This window comes from Mauremys reevesii, linkage group 6 (assembly GCF_016161935.1).
Source record: "Mauremys reevesii isolate NIE-2019 linkage group 6, ASM1616193v1, whole genome shotgun sequence".
NCBI classification, from domain to species: domain Eukaryota; kingdom Metazoa; phylum Chordata; order Testudines; family Geoemydidae; genus Mauremys; species Mauremys reevesii.
The window spans coordinates 33,599,598-33,615,481 of record NC_052628.1 but is presented as its reverse complement, the minus strand read 5'-3'; the positions used below and the strand labels follow the sequence as shown (position 1 = coordinate 33,615,481).

General features: G+C 43.9%; 1 protein-coding gene across 10 annotated transcripts in view; it reads left to right on the top strand.

Annotated features, from left to right (window-relative positions):
- The window catches only part of ANKRD55 (ankyrin repeat domain 55), a 170,856-nt gene that overhangs the window by 120,162 nt on the left and 34,810 nt on the right, over positions 1-15,884 (top strand). For all 10 annotated transcript variants that reach the window (XM_039544219.1, XM_039544221.1, XM_039544225.1 and 7 more), the window contains 2 exons: positions 3,214-3,274; positions 7,704-7,832. In XM_039544219.1, coding sequence (XP_039400153.1) covers positions 3,214-3,274; positions 7,704-7,832 — 190 coding nt within the window. The remainder of the gene's footprint in view (positions 1-3,213; positions 3,275-7,703; positions 7,833-15,884) is intronic.

Sequence of the window (15,884 nt, the reverse complement as noted above, 5' to 3'; positions counted from 1 at the left end):
AGGCAACCTGTGGGATTATGAAGGGGAGGAAAGTTGTCCAAAAGACAAATTCTGTTAAGATTTGGTCCATCCTATGGAAAGAAGTTCTAAAGGATCAGGTAAGATGTAGTACAGTTGATTTTTGACAACTGTTACTAAAGATGTATCAAAAAGTCTGAAGGGCAGTTCTCCAAAGCAAGTCACAAGCAAATGTGCTATTTGTAGCATAGTTTCTGTTGTGAACAGGAATGCTTCTTAAAGCCTTTCAAGTCCTGATTTATATAAACTGATTAAATTCATGCAAAATCTCTCCTGAGTAAATCATTTATGGGTAGCTGAAAAAAGCTGGGTTGAAAATGTAAGTTGCAAGAAATGCATAGAACTTAGTGGTGGTTTGACACATCTGAAGCAGCAAAGCTGTAACTTGATGTTCAAGTTACAGGTGAGTATTGTGACAGTCTATAATGTCTCCGTATGTATTAATTTTGCACCTTCATAATTGTTTTTCATGCATCACTTGAATGGTACAGTTGGAGGGTTTCAGAGCAAGAGTGCATTTTCATTACACAAAGCCTCTGAAGAGAAAAGGCTATGATTGTGCAACACTGCACATGCAGATATTAGAAAGGAAACAGTAATTGACTTTAACAGCAGCACACAGAGTTCCCTGAAGTTTTTTCACAGTCCCCATGGAAACAAGCAGACCTTTGCTCCACACAGGAGTGTGCCAGCTGCTTACTCTTTTTCTTCTGTCTTATTAGCCCAAGTCAACGAAATTAGTTCTGGATATGATTGCCCTGTTACCAGAAGGCACAGCTGGAGTGCCATACCCATTAGTGAGATTTTCCATTGTACTCATTTTTGCTCTCTGCCAACTATTTAGATTTGAAAGGAAGACAAAATGTGGTGGCTAATTATGAAGTGCTTCCTCACCTGAGCTTAAGAACTGGCAGCCCATTGCTATGAGTCAATAGCAAATTGACTCATAGCAAGGAGGAATAGTTAGCAGCACACAGACCACACTGAAATTGACAGGCTGTAATCAGTCCATTTAAACACTTCAGGCACAAGGGCTGGCAAGTTTTTAAACTTCAATACATATTTCGTAGAGTGGCTGAGCCTTCAGTGAGAAATGGGATAAAAGGACCCTGCTGACTCTCCACATGCTACATGTGTAGTTAAAATTAGCACAGCTCATCTGGGTGGTTGCAGGATTTCAGCATTGGGGCAGTTGTATTGGTTGGATCACCAATTACGTTGCCATGGAGTAAACCTGAGAGGAAAAGCTGTGTGTAGTAATTGATAGATTGGGATGGGCTGAGAAGAGCCCCAAAGGCTAATCAGCCCATTACTGAAGAGGCAGAAAAGGCACAGGAAGGATGTGCTCAGGGGGAAGGAAAAGACTGGTAGGCCCGTTAGGGTCTGAGTCTGGAATTGAGTGAGTAGAGGTGTATGCTATTGTAAAAATAGACCTGCAAACATTTATAAGGGTGGTGAGCAGAAGACTGTGAAGAATTGTACAAGGTGTTTGACCAGAAGAAGGTCTCTGGGTGGTTTATGGCTAGAAAAGAGACAGGAGTGGGAATTGGGATGATGCTGCTGGGTCACAGTTTGCTATATTTTTGCAATCCACACGTCATACATCCACCTGAGCTTTACCTGTTTTCAGATGAGTATGAGGTATGCCACTGGAATACCATAGAAGAATGATAGGCTTTGAATTTATCAAATGTGTTTATAGAATGTTATGAAATAACTAATGTTCTAATTTTTGACATGTATTTATTTCTTTAGTTACATAGCCTGTCTTCTGTTAAACCTAAGACTGATAGAACACATTCTAGGGCAACTTGATGCAGAAAATATACTGTAAGCAATTCAGGCTTGTCCAGCTAAGAAGTGGAGTAAAAGATCTCAAAGGAGAAAAGAGCCTTTCTCTTTCATTTTGTTTGAAGGGGGAGCAAGTATTCTCACATAACTCACCATGCCTTGGGTGAGCATTATGATCCCAATCTGATAATGGGCTTCTGCTAGCACAGGCCCTTACGTCTGCCAGTGTCACATGGATTCTACTCTGGCATAAGGGTCTATGTTGGCTGATTCTGATACAAGATATATGAGGTTGTGACAAGATTGTCTGTCTGGATAACCCTGCCATCTCCACACTTTAATGAATGCTCAGCGCCCTTCTACAAAACATAATTTGCCTCCTCCAAATCCAGTGACTTCAGACTATTTTCAGAGTTAACTGCAGTAATTGAAGGATGATTATGAAAATCCTGGGGCAAAATCTTTTTCAGGTTATAAAACATTGCTCTACCTACAGCCTCGTCTACACTATACAGTTAGGTCGATGTAAGACAGCTTACATTAACCTGATTATGTCAGTGTACACACTACTGCCTAGTCCTGCTAATGTAAGTGTCCTGCTACATAAACATCATAACTCCACCTCCATGAGAAGTGTAGGGCTTATGGTGGTGTAGTTAGGGCGACACGGTATCTGTGTAGACACTATGTTACTTGCGTCAGCTCTTGGCTGTCTTGTCAATTTTAGGGCTCCATAACCTAAAAAACCTCCATCTCATGTGTAATAGTTCTAACTGTTCCCTCCACAACATGGGAGTGTTTACTCTACTTCTCACAAAAGTGAACAGATGTACAGCTCCATAAACTCTGGTTTATGGCATAATAATTGCCTTACTCCCAACAGAGAGACTGTGAGCCATAATCTAACCCTGTCTGTGCGTGCGTGCTTATAGGGGCTTGTTAATCAAAGAATACAAAAGTGTAATAGGAAGGTAATAAATTTGCATTTATGTTTGTTTAAAACAGGATCCCAATAAATAGTTCTATTGATTTCTAGGCTATAAAAATGGCTCAGGCATTCACTACATTCTGATAATTGATATTAATTAATATTCTGATACTATTTTGGAAACTAGCACTGGAATTATTCCTGATTGTATCTGCTTTTGCATTTGCCTAGAGGTGGCCTCTGATTCCAAGTGCTGAGTTTGTGTTCTGGTTTTAGTTAGACATAGAGTAAGCCACAAACTTCAGAACTGGATCTGGGTTTGGTTTTCAAACATGAACACGTACCAGATCTGGTTCACATATATCATAGCTATTAATTTTGCTTTCAATTGGGGGCTCTGTTTCTCTAAAAAAAACAACCTCTCATCCAGTTTTAGCCTTGAATGTAGCATATTAAATATATCTTTGCTTCCACAGGCTTCTAGCAGTGCTGCTGCAGCAATCACATCTAAGTGACATTAATCATCGGGACAATGAGGTGAGTAAACACGCACCAGCTGTAATGATCCCATGCAGCAGGTAATACCCTTCCCTGTCACTTTAAATGGGTCCACAGAACTACTGATTTTATTACAGTACATTATAATTAGGGTTGTCAATCGCAATTAATGCCTGCAATTAACTGAAAACAAAATTAAAGTGTTAATCACATTCCTCTGGGTGGGGAGAGAGGCATCCACCGCAGGAGGGGGGCTGAAGCCCCATCCCACAGCTTGGGGTGGGGGGACAGCTAGGGTGGGGGAGGGCTGAAGCTCCAGCCCACAGCTTGGGGGCAGTGACAGGTGCTGAAGCTCTGAGCTGAGCTGGAGCCCTGCATCCAAGAGGGGCTGGAGCCCCAAGAGCAACTGAAGCCCAGAGTCCCGCACCCTGAGGTGGGGAAGCCCCATGCCCAATGGGGGGGGGGGTTGAAGGCAGCGGGTCACAATTTTTTCTAGTGGGGAGGGTCAAAAAATATTATTATTTTTTGGTCCAAACAGGGTCGCCAGCACAAAAAGTTTGACAAACGCTGTCGTCGAGAATAGTGCCTGGCAAGCCCACACTCCCTGCATCAGCCTCCCCCCCCCCCAGCCCCACCTCATGCCAAGTTGAGGTAAACTCCACCCTCCCTTGCAAACAAAGGCTCACTCAGCTGAAGGGAGTTATGTAAAAATAATAATTCTACATTTGTAAGTTCAACTTTTACGATAGATTGCACTACAGTACTTGTATGAGTTGAATTGAAAAATACTGTTTATCTTTTTACAGTGCAAATATGTGTAATAAAAATAATATAAAGTGAGCACTATACACTTTGTATTCTGTGTTGTAATTGAAATCAATATATTTGAAAATATGGAAAACATCCAAAATTATTTAAATAAATGGGTATTTTATTATTTAACACTGATTAAAACTGCAATTAATTGCAATTTTTTTAATTGCTTGACAGCCCTAAATATAATATTATGCACTGATCTAGCACCTTTAATCTAATGGCCTCAGAGCACTTTATAGAAGCCGGTTTCATTTTTCCCAGTTTATACACCTGGTGGATTGCCTCACCGTGGATCTCCTGGCTGACTGCTCTCAAATAGAGCTGGCAGATGCAAATAGAATCTGGGCCAATAAACCCACTCCCTCCACATGCCACCAGTTATGCTTCCCTGCGCATCCTTCCTACCTCACCTGCCAAGATAGGGATTTCTTTGCTTATTTTCAAGTTAGACAGATTCTCTGTTTCACTGAGCATCTCACCATCAGGCAGATGGTTCTTGGGAGATCTGCCTGAAGCCCTGTTGTAGGTTACAGCAACCATTTTATGCCAGATTGTTATGGTCCTTAATCATACATCAATTAAATATACCCCTGGGCCAGGGAGATGGATTAGATATGCTGGCTCCACATCCCACACCAGAGGAACTCTGTTTGCCACATCTGGCTGCTTACCAGCTCCATCCATTCAGCACAAAGGAGCCAGAACACAATAGAGAATCTGGTGCGTGTCTCTTCCAGCCTGGCAGCAGCTTGAGGACATTGCTGAAGGGCACTAACTTGCAAATTTTCCTCCTGCCTTGTACTTAGTGCCCATTGGCACTGTGGTTTGCAGAGCCTATTTACTTGGCTATATGGGACTTACAACAGCCTGGACAGGACCTAAGATTTGGCCCTATGTTGAAAATGTGGGGTTATATTGTCAGCAACTTGCACAGAATTAAAACTTAATGTGAACCATGAAGGACATTTGGAATTCTCAACACTTTCTCTGTACGTGTTACCACATTCAACCTAAAATCTCCAGGGTCAAAAGTATATTAAACACCACTTGGCATCAGGAGCATATTTGGTTGAAAGCTCAGTGCTAGACCCCTGGTTATTCATGTTTGCTTGGAAATGTGCTCAGATTGTCTGCACTAACCAAGCTCTTCTCCTAGCTATTGCCCAATTTAAAGGAAAACACCAAGTTTTTCTGTAACTTTATAAAACCACCCCCACAAAAAACAAACACATTAAATAGTAAGAAATACAGCTGGCAGCTGCACAGTTTCTATGACTGTGGCTATCTCTAAGGACTTTCAGTGGAGGCTTCCAGGAGATGATGTGTATCGAAAATCCACCCCCCTTCCCCCCCCCGGCCAAAGCAGGGCAGCTGAACAAAAAACAGAGGGGCACAATTCTTCAGGAAGGCTTCCTGAGGGTGCAGTTTCCAACCCCTGTCAAGGTTATAAAGTGATTATCTGTCCCCACTTGCTCTCCTGATGGCTTTGTTTAACTTGCATGGCAATGTGCTTTTCTTTGTCTTTGATCACACCTTGCTTAATTTACGCTGGAGACTCATTCAAGCACATTTCTTTGTCTGGAACTGGCACTGTCGACAAATACATTTTCTGAACATATTTCTAGCACATATCTGTAAATTCTTTTGTGGGTTTATTGTATGTACATCACATGCAAATATTAATGATCAGGGAGCTATTAGTTTTCTAGTAATACACTACATGCCCCCTTTGGAGCGGACACAGACGGCAGCAAAGAAGTTCGGGTATGTGAGCTGCTACCTGCAGGCCTGCTCATTAGGGGCCAAAATGGGAGCTGTGAGGTTGAGTAACTTTTCAAGGTGACAGCTGACCTACCACTTTTATCAGCAGATGGATGAGAGGAGGCTGATCTGGAGTCCGGTAGCTTGCCCTGGTTACACTGACTCATTGTTCCCCAGAACTAGCTTCGTACGTACTTCTCAGGGTGGAAAACACTGCTGTAGTGCCTCAGGTCAAGAGTCCCAGGATTTTCAGTGTCCATCAGCAGTGTCAGGTCCCTGGGGTGAACTCCTGGCACCATTGAAGTCTATGGGAAAAACTCCCATTAACTTAAATGAGGCTGGATTTAACCCTGGTTTTTATTTTTACAAAAACCAAAACCCCAGTGATGAAGTCTTGCAAAACCAAAATAACCAAAACCTGGTTTGACTGCTCTCTCCTCCCTATTTGTATTTGGACTTCCCAACCCCTGCCCATACCCGATGAGCCGAGAGAAACTAATGTTAAGGAATTTGGACTTTATTGGCAACCGTTTCTGTACACACGAATGGCATCATACAGGTGAAACAAATGACGGGTCTTTTCCCCAGGGAGCTTGTGATCTAATCTGTGGAGTTTTATTTGAAGTTTTAATTTCTCTTCCATTCTATATGATTTGGGTTTTTACCCTCTTGGAAACTAAAAGAAACAATGGAACTGATTTCCACACATTGTGTAAAGTATCAGAGGGGTAGCCGTGTTAGTCTGGATCTGTAAAAAGCAACAATGAGTCCTGTGGCACCTTAAAGACTAACAGATGTGTAGTCATTGATGCCTGTGCAAGGTGGGTGTATAACAAGCCACCAAACAAAAATGGTGCTTATATTATGTTTCTTAAGACTGATGTTGCTTAGATAACTTGATAGGAAAAGTGTGTAACATAGATTTAAAGTGTGTATGTGGACTTGCTTTTGATGGTGATTAATGTGCACATACAAGGTGGATTCTTGGTCTGCTAAGACCAGTTTGCACTGTATAAGGACAGCTTGGATAGAGCAGAGAATCAAGCTCTCTGTTTTGTTTTGTTTTTTTGTTCTCTTTCAAAATGGTGCCTGTGATGTGTTTGTATTTTGAGATTACTGTTAAAATAATTGGCCCACTTTCTCAGCTGGCACAAACTGAAGTCCGTGGGGCGAGACTGCTTTACACCAGATGAGAATCTAGCCCACAGTAATTGCTGTGAGTTGGAGATAAGGCTGTTGCATTGTGATAAAATACAAGTCTAAAAGAGGGCTTTCTATTGGAAACTGTATGAAACATTAACGTAGGACAGGTTTCAGAGTAGCAGCCGTGTTAGCCTGTATCCGCAAAAAAAACAGGAGTACTTGTGGCACCTTAAAGACTAACAAATTTATTTAAGCATGAGCTTTTGTGAGCTACAGCCCACTTCATCGGATGCACTTCTTCTATGCATCCGAAGAAGTGAGCTGTAGCTCACGAAAGCTCATGCTTAAATAAATTTGTTAGTCTTTAAGGTGCCACAAGTACTCCTGTGTTTTTTTATTAATGTAGGAGGAACTTATTATGCTTCTGACTGATGTATTACTTATAATATAAGCAGGCTATAAACATTTACAAATATTAGGTACATGCCTCTTTTATATCAGTCTTCTATAATAGTCCATTTTTTTTATTGCCTACTTCTTTTTTTGATACAACCCCATTAAGCCAGAAACTGCTTCAAATTATTCCATCTTGAGAAGGTGGATTTCCCCACTCCAGACTGATCTCCAAATTGTCCAACTCATCTCTAATTAAAAGGAAAATTAAATCCTTTGAAGTTTTAAATTTTCCTGTGAATGATAATTATTTACTGTCTTGGATTGTGTGTGGGTTTTTTTTTTTCTTTTTCAGGGAATGACCGCACTTCACTGGGCTGCTTTCCACAATCGGCCCCAGCACGTGCAAACCCTGCTGCAGAAAGGAGCAGATCCAACTCTGGTGGACAAAGACTTTAAAACAGCTCTTCACTGGGCAGTACAGGTGAGGGCCCTCTACCAATATTTTAACAATACGCCATGTGCATTACAATGATTGTTTGAAATTCTAAGTCATGGGACATCAGAACTGAAGAAGAATTTCATTTTAAAAGTTGGAAAAACCTAGAGCAGGAATCGCCAGCTGTGTAAACTGGCCTGCACTGCTCAAAGCCAGTGGAGCTGTGCCAATTTACACTGGCTGACAATCCAGCCTATGTTTCCTATGGCAAAACACCATTTTTATTAACAAATATTAAATACGGGCTTGATGCTGCAAGGTGCTGAGCTCTCTTGCCCTGATCCAGCAAAGCATTTATGTCCCTGGAACTAGTCCCGTGCTGAGCATTAAGGATATGCCTGTTTTTCATGGATCAGGGCCACAGTGCTCCACACCTGTCAGGACTGGGCTGTAAACCAGTGACTCCAGACCACGGAGAATTAAATAACATACATGTAGTGTAAAATGGCAAATATTGTTGTTACAGGACAGTTTTCTAAAGGCTTGAAGCTCTCATCCTGTGGAAATCTTAACTTCATTAAGTAGAGTGTAACATTAAACACTCTTCCTATCAAGTTATAAACAAATCATTGCTATATGAGGCAATCAGGGAGCCTCTTTTGGGACCTCATAGGGTCTCTACTACCCATCACAAATGCTCCCCCAAATGTACAACAGCTAAGAAATTACTGAGGGACTCATTACAGATGGAAAAATACAGCAGGCAAATATCAGATGTGACTAGGCACTATAGTAATACTTATAATAATAATAATAATAGCCTATAGAAAAGTGGATGGTTTCCTTAGGATGCATCATGTTAAGCAACTGATAAGGTATCATCTATAATACTGTTTAAGTGTCCTGCATATACTTTGCTTCAGATAACTTTTTAATGCTAAATACGAGTTCTGTCTGTAGGTTACATTACAATTATCCAAGTACAATAAAAGCTGTGTTATCCAGTACTTTATCAACCAGAAAGCTCTAGAAATCGGCATTTCTGATATCTCCCAATACAAATCTTCAGAGGGTTGCCAGGTGTCCAGTTTTTTACTAGAAGACCTGGTCAAAATTGGGACTGTCCCTATAAAATTGGGACATCTGGTCACCCTATAAACAGAAAACACGAATTGCGAGGAGAAGATACACTGTGACTAAACATCCCCATTCTCACATTTTTGGTCTTAACTCTACCATGCTTAAAATATATCAATTTTTTTGTCTGGAATAGAATTCAGGTGTGGCCTCTATACGTATTGGTACTTTCAACTAAATTTCCTCTCTGATTTCATATTTTTCTGATCATTTCAAATCTATATTGTCTTATAGATTTTTGCCTTGGTACACCTCTACCCCGGTATAATGCTGTCCTTGGGAGACCAAAAAATCTTACCGTGTTATAGGTGAAACTGCATTATATCGTCACCGGAGTGTGCAGCCCCCTCCCCCCCCCCCCCCCCAAGCACTGCTTTACCGCGTTATTTCCGAATTCGTGTTATATGGGGTAGAGGTGTATTTCAAAGGGATCTCTTCTAATAGTTATTAAATAATTCTTGTACATTTGCTCCAGTGTAGGTTCCATCTAGCTGAAAATTTCTGAAATTCTCACCAGGCAAGCTCTGGAGGGTCCTGTATTCAAGCTTGGTGAGGGCCAAGCTAGTCAAAAAAACAGCAAAGTGGAAGCCATATTGGGTATGTCTTCACTGCACACTAAGCCCGGGTCTGTGGGACCCAGGTTTGTGGATCTTTTCTATTAAGGACTTGTTTGGTCTTTCCTTGGGATGGATTCAAACCCATGCTTGAACGTCCACACTGCATTCTAAACGTAGGATTACAATGGCTGAACCCAGGTCCCTCAGCTGTGCTAATGTATTCATACTGCGTTACCCAGACCTGGCTTCAGTCTGCAGCTTGACCTGTGTGTACTCTGCAAAATGACAGTGGTTGGACCTGAGTCTCAGTGGGACTTGGGCTTTGACCCAGCCCATTTGCAGGGTCCTAGGACCTGTGTCCTGAGCAGTTGCTGACCCAAGTCAGATTGATTTGTGTGTGGATGCCCCCAGCTTAGTGTGCAGTGTAGACATACCTACTCAGTTCATATCCCCCACCACCTTCCTCTCAGAACAACAAATGTGCAAGGCAAGTTTTGGGAAAACATGGGCGGTTGAATGGTGCAAATAAGCCCTCAGTTTCCTGTGGTTAACAAATCCCTGCTCTTGCTCCTTTCAAGTCACCCACTCACAGCTGGATTACTCTTCTGCCTGCCTGAGAGCAGAGGGAATAAGTGTTGTTTCACTGCTGTGATTTGTTCTGTGAAATTTCTGTTATGAACCCGGCTGGTTTGCAGTCTTTACTTCTTGGGGGTGTGGAGTGGAGAGGGCTGGGCAGGTTTAAATATCTGGACCAGGCATAGTCTCTTAGACATGTCTACACTACAGCCCTCAATTGACCTATGTTGGGTCGACTTAAAGTCGGCACAGTAATTACTGCGGTGGTTGATGTCCATACTACCCTCCTTCTGAGGCCTGGTCTACACTACGCATTTAAACCGATTTAACGCTGCACCCGTCCACACAACGAGGCCCTTTAGATCGATATAAAGGGCTCTTTAAACCGGTTTCTGTACTCCTCCCTGACGAGAGGCGTAGCGCTGAAATCGGTATTACCATATCGGATTAGGGTTAGTGTGGCCACAAATCGACGGTATTGGCCTCCGGGTGGTATCCCACAGTGCGCCATTGTGACCGCTCTGGACACCAATCTGAACTCAGATCCACTGGCCAGGTAGACAGGAAAAGCCCCGCGAACTTTTGAATTTCATTTCCTGTTTGCCCAGCGTGGAGCTCTGATCAGCATGGGTGGCGATGCAGTCCCAAATCCAAAAAGAGCTCCAGCATGGACCGTACGGGAGATACTGGATCTGATCACTGTATGGGGAGGCAAATCTGTTCGATCACAGCTCCGTTACAGAAGAGGAAATGCCAAAGCATGTGAAAAAAATCTCCAGACAGAGGCCACAGCAGGGACTCAGCACAGTGCTGCATGACAAGCGTAACAGAAAGCCAAAGAATCAAATGGACGCTCAGGGAGGGAGGGAGGGAGGGGATACTGAGGACTCCAGCTATCCCGCAGTCTCTGAAAAGCATTTGCATTCTCGGCTGAGCTCCTAATGCTTGAAGGGTCAAACACATTGTCCAGGGTGGTTCAGGGTATAGCTCATCAATTTAACCCCCCACACCCCCACCCATGGAAAGAAAAGGGAAAAAAATCGTTCCTTGACTTTTTTCAGTGTCACCCTATGTCTACTGAATGCTGCTGGTAGACGCGATGCTGCGGCAGTGAACAACAGCATCCTCTCCCCCCCTCCCCGGTGGCAGATGGTACAATATGACTGCTATCCATCGTCATCATTAGCCTGTGAGTGCTCCTGGCTGGCCTCAGGTGAGGTCGGCCGGGGGCACCTGGGTAAAAATAGGAATGACTCCCGGTCATTCCCAGTAGATGGTACAGAACGGCTGGTAACCATCTTCATCATAGTAACTGGGGGCTGAGCTCCATCATCCCCCGCCCTTCATGTCTAAAGAAAAGATTCTGTACTGCCTGGACTATCATAGCAGTGGGATGCTGGGTTCCTCTCCCCTGCACCGTTTAATGTCCTGCCTGGACTATCATAGCAGCTGGAGACTGCCTCCCCCTCATTTTATCTCACTAACAAGTCAGTGTTTCTTATTCCTGCATTCTTTATTACTTCATCACACAAATGGGGGGACACTGCAACGGTAGCCCAGGAGGGTTGGGGGAGGAGGAAAGCAATGGGTGGGGTTGTTGCAGGGGCACCCCCTGTGAATGGCATGCAGCTCATCATTTCTGCGGGATCTGACACGGAGCGGCTGTGCTCTCTGGTTCTCTGATTCACTGGTTCTCTAGTACACTTGCCCCATATTCTAGGCAGGACTAAGTCTATTTTTAGATACCATAAAGGAGGAATTGAGTGGGGGAGTCATTCCCATTTTTGTCTTTGCGCCCCCGGCCGACCTCAGCCAGGGGCACCCATGACAGCAGCAGACAGTACAGAACGACTGATAACTGTCATCTCATTGCCAATTTACAATGGCAGCAGACGGTACAGAATGGCTGATAACCGTCTCTGCTATCATGCAAAAGAAAATGAATGCTGCTGTGTAGCGCTGCAGTATCGCCTCTGTCAGCGGCATCCAGTACACATACGGTGACAGTGTCAAAAGACAAAACAGGCTCCATGGTTGCCATGCTATGGCATCTGCCAGGGCAATCCAGGGAAAAAGGGCGCAAAATGATTGTCTGCCATTGCTTTCCCGGAGGAAGGATGAGTGAAGACATTTACCCAGAACCACCAGTGACAATGATTTTTGCCCCATCAGGCACTGGGATCTCAACCCAGAATTCCAAGGGGTGGGGGAGACTGTGGGAACTATGGGATAGCTATGGAATAGCTACCCACAGTGCAACGCTCCAGAAATCGATGCTAGCCTCGGACCATGGACGCACACCACCGAATTAATGTGCTTAGTGTGGCTGCGTGCACTCGACTTTATACAATCTGTTTTACAAAACCGGTTTATGTAAAATTGGAATAATCCCGTAGTGTAGACATACCTTCAGTGATGCATGTCCTCACCAGGAGCGCTTCCTCCAACTGAAGAGGGCAGTGTGGTGGGCTAAGAGCCCTCCTGCCTGGAGCTCAGTTGCCCCACCCAGCTCTTGGCGGAAGTCGGGGAGGGGAACAACTGCCCAAGCTTCTCTCCTCCCTGAGTGGGGAGCCTCCTGGCAGCAGTGTAGAACCATGAAATTGACAAGACACCTGATGTAAGGTAGACACTGCATCACCCTAACTACACTGACATAAGCCCTACACTTCTCATGTATGTCATGTATGTTTGTCGGTGTAGTAGGGCAATTACCTCACAAGACAAGGCTGTAGTGTATACACTGACATAATTAAGTCAACATAAGCTGCCTTACATCCACCTAACTGTGTAGTGTAGACCAGGCCTTAGTGTTCTTCTCTAACTTGAGCTTAGCCAGGGAGAAATATTTGACAGCTGTTTCTCTCTACCTCCCTGCCTATATAAGGGCAAATAGAAGCTAATAACTGCTGCCAGGCAGGATAAGGCTTTGGTCTGTTGAAAGCTCCTGCCAAGCTTACAGACACGTATTTAGACTCATTGCCACAGTCTGAGATCTGGGAAACTCTGAAAATGCTCAGTGGATACCCACAAACTTTTTCACAAGAGCCTAGAGGTGGAGTCCCAGGACTGTGCTGTGGAGGCGGCAGTGACAAGGGATGTCTAGTAACCACTTCTGGAGCTGCTGAAGCAGGGATATTTTTCCCGTAAGAGCTGCGCTAAACATCTGTGGAGCACAAGAGGCCTAGAGAACTCCCAGAGGCAGCAGCTGCAGGAGCTGTTTTCAGCTGAATAGGGCCTTGTGCTTTCTTTCCTGGGAAAGCAGCAGATGAAACATCAGGCATAGTAAAGAAACCTGTGCCAGAAGGCACAGAAAAGAGGCAGCGTAGGTAGATATTGCTAAAACATACACCATTACACCATCATGCCCCATTACAGTTAGTGTGTGTGAGTGGGAGATAAATACACTTCCTCTGCCTACAGTTTCAAAGAATGCATGTTCAGTACTCAGCAAGGTGAAAACAAAGAGAGTTTGTGCATCTGATGATTTCCCCACCAGAGTTCCAGGCCCGTGACACTAGTGCACCAGACAGGCCTTGCCTCAAACAGAAGTTGGTTGTACAGGAAGAGCAACTAGGGCAGTGATGTAGCTGCCCTAGTGTGAACCCCTATTGTAGACATGCTGCATCAGAGTAAAAAAACAACTCCTTTGAAACTAGAGTAAGATATTAGAGCACGTCACAGTTTACACCCGTGCAGCAGATGTGTGCTACGGGTTTGCACTGGTTCAGCTCCATCAGTGTTGCTGTGTCAGTGTATACAGCTCTAATGGAGGCAGGCCACAGTAGTGAATCAGGCCCAAAGTATTTTCATTTATGCAACAAAAGTACCTAGAAACTGAAAGTCAGGAAGCTGGGGGCAGGCTGTGTCTGGTCCTGCATGGGAGCAATACAGGACACAAGGCACCAGCTACAGTACGTTGAATTCTGACCTCCTGGTGGGGTGAGGCGAAACCATGGTACCTCCACCCACCTCCATGCAGCTGGCCCAATTCAGTAGGGTAATGCTCGCTACACCATAAAAATGGGTGGTGAGAGCCCCTGCTCCAGCATGCACTCCCCCAGAGATAGCCAAAATTACTCTAGAGATCCCTACTGCTGTCCCCCACCCCTCATCTCTTTCACACATGAAAATACTCCAGTTCATACCGCTGAACAAGCAGTGTTGAACTGGGCCCACCATTCTAACACATTAGCATGGCTACTTCCATGTAGTGGAACAGTCAAACAGGTGCCAAACTGTGCACCTACTTAGAGCCAAATACTTCCCTTGCATATGTGTACACTCTTCCCCTTGGCTTCACTAGGAGCTTTGCATGTGATTTCAGCACAAACACAGGAGAATGTCTGTACATGAGTGAACACCCTGTCCTGTCATACCTGTAGTTTCACTTGCTCTATTTAAACAAGGCCTCAGACGCTGTTTTTCCCCTTTCAGTCAAATAAGCAGTAATCTTTGTAACCAGAAGGAAACTTAGTTGCATCATGAAAGCCTGTTTACTAAAGTTGAGACCAAATGTAATTTCTTTAAAATGTTCTAAATCCCAGATAATGCTGCCACTTATATTGCAGTGACAAAGGTTCTAGAAACACCTTAAAAAGGTTTCCTCACTGTGCTGTGTTGCCAATTCTCATGACTATTACAAACAACTTCACAGAATTTGGTCTTTTTCTTAAAGTTCCAGCTCCTGGAGTCAGGTAATTTATATAAAAATCTCAGCTTTCATTTAAAAAAAAAAGTTTCTAGGCTACAGGATTGCAGAGAGAAGTTGGAAAACATGAACTCTAAAAACTCAAAAATCAGAAGGGAAATAAAAAGAATTCACGTTTAAAAACAAAACAAAACAAAAAAACCCACTTCTGATCTAGTGCAGTGCAAGTTCATGTTATTTGAATGATGCTAAGTTTATCAAACTTGTGTCCAGAAACATTTGCTCCTTGGCAACAATTAAACTTTCATTAGTACATGTTGTATGATGAAATCGTAGATTATTTGTTTGGATTTATATGGGAAGACTTGACAGCTTTTCTTAGTCCTACTTAGGGTACGTCTACACTACGGGATTATTCCGATTTTACATAAACCGGTTTAGCAAAACAGATTGTATAAAATCGAGTGTGCACGGCCACACTAAACACATTAAATCGGTGGTGTGCGTTCACGGTCCGAGGCTAGCGTCGATTTCTGGAGCGTTGCACTGTGGGTAGCTATTCCGTAGCTATCCCATAGTTCCCGCAGCCTCCCCCGCCCCTTGGAATTTCCGGGTTGAGATCCCAGTGCCTGATGGGGCAAAAATCATTGTCGCGGGTGGTTCTGGGTAAATGTCATCAGTCACTCCTTCCTCTGGGAAAGCAACAGCAGACAAGCATTTCACGCCTTTTTTCCCTGGATTGCCCTGGCAGATGCCATAGCATGGCAACCATGGAGCCTGTTTTGCCTTTTGTGCCTGTCACCGTATGTGTACTAGATGCCGCTGACAGAGGCGATTCACCAGCGCTACACAGCAGCATGCTTTTGCTTTTGCATGACAGCAGAGATGGTTACCAGCCATACTGTACCATCTACCATACCATAAATTGGTAATAAGATGATCATGGTTACCAGTCCTTTTGCACTGCACCATGTGCCAATAGGCTGATGATGAAGATGGGTACCAGTCATATTGCACCATCAGCCACCCATGGCGGGGGGGGGGGAAGCAAGGATGTTGGTGTTGAGTGCTGCAGCATCGCATCTATCTGCAGCATTCAGTAAAGATAGGGTGACATGTTAAAGAGTCAAGAGAGGATTTTTTTCCCTTTCACTTCTGGGGGTGGGGGGGGGGTGCGTA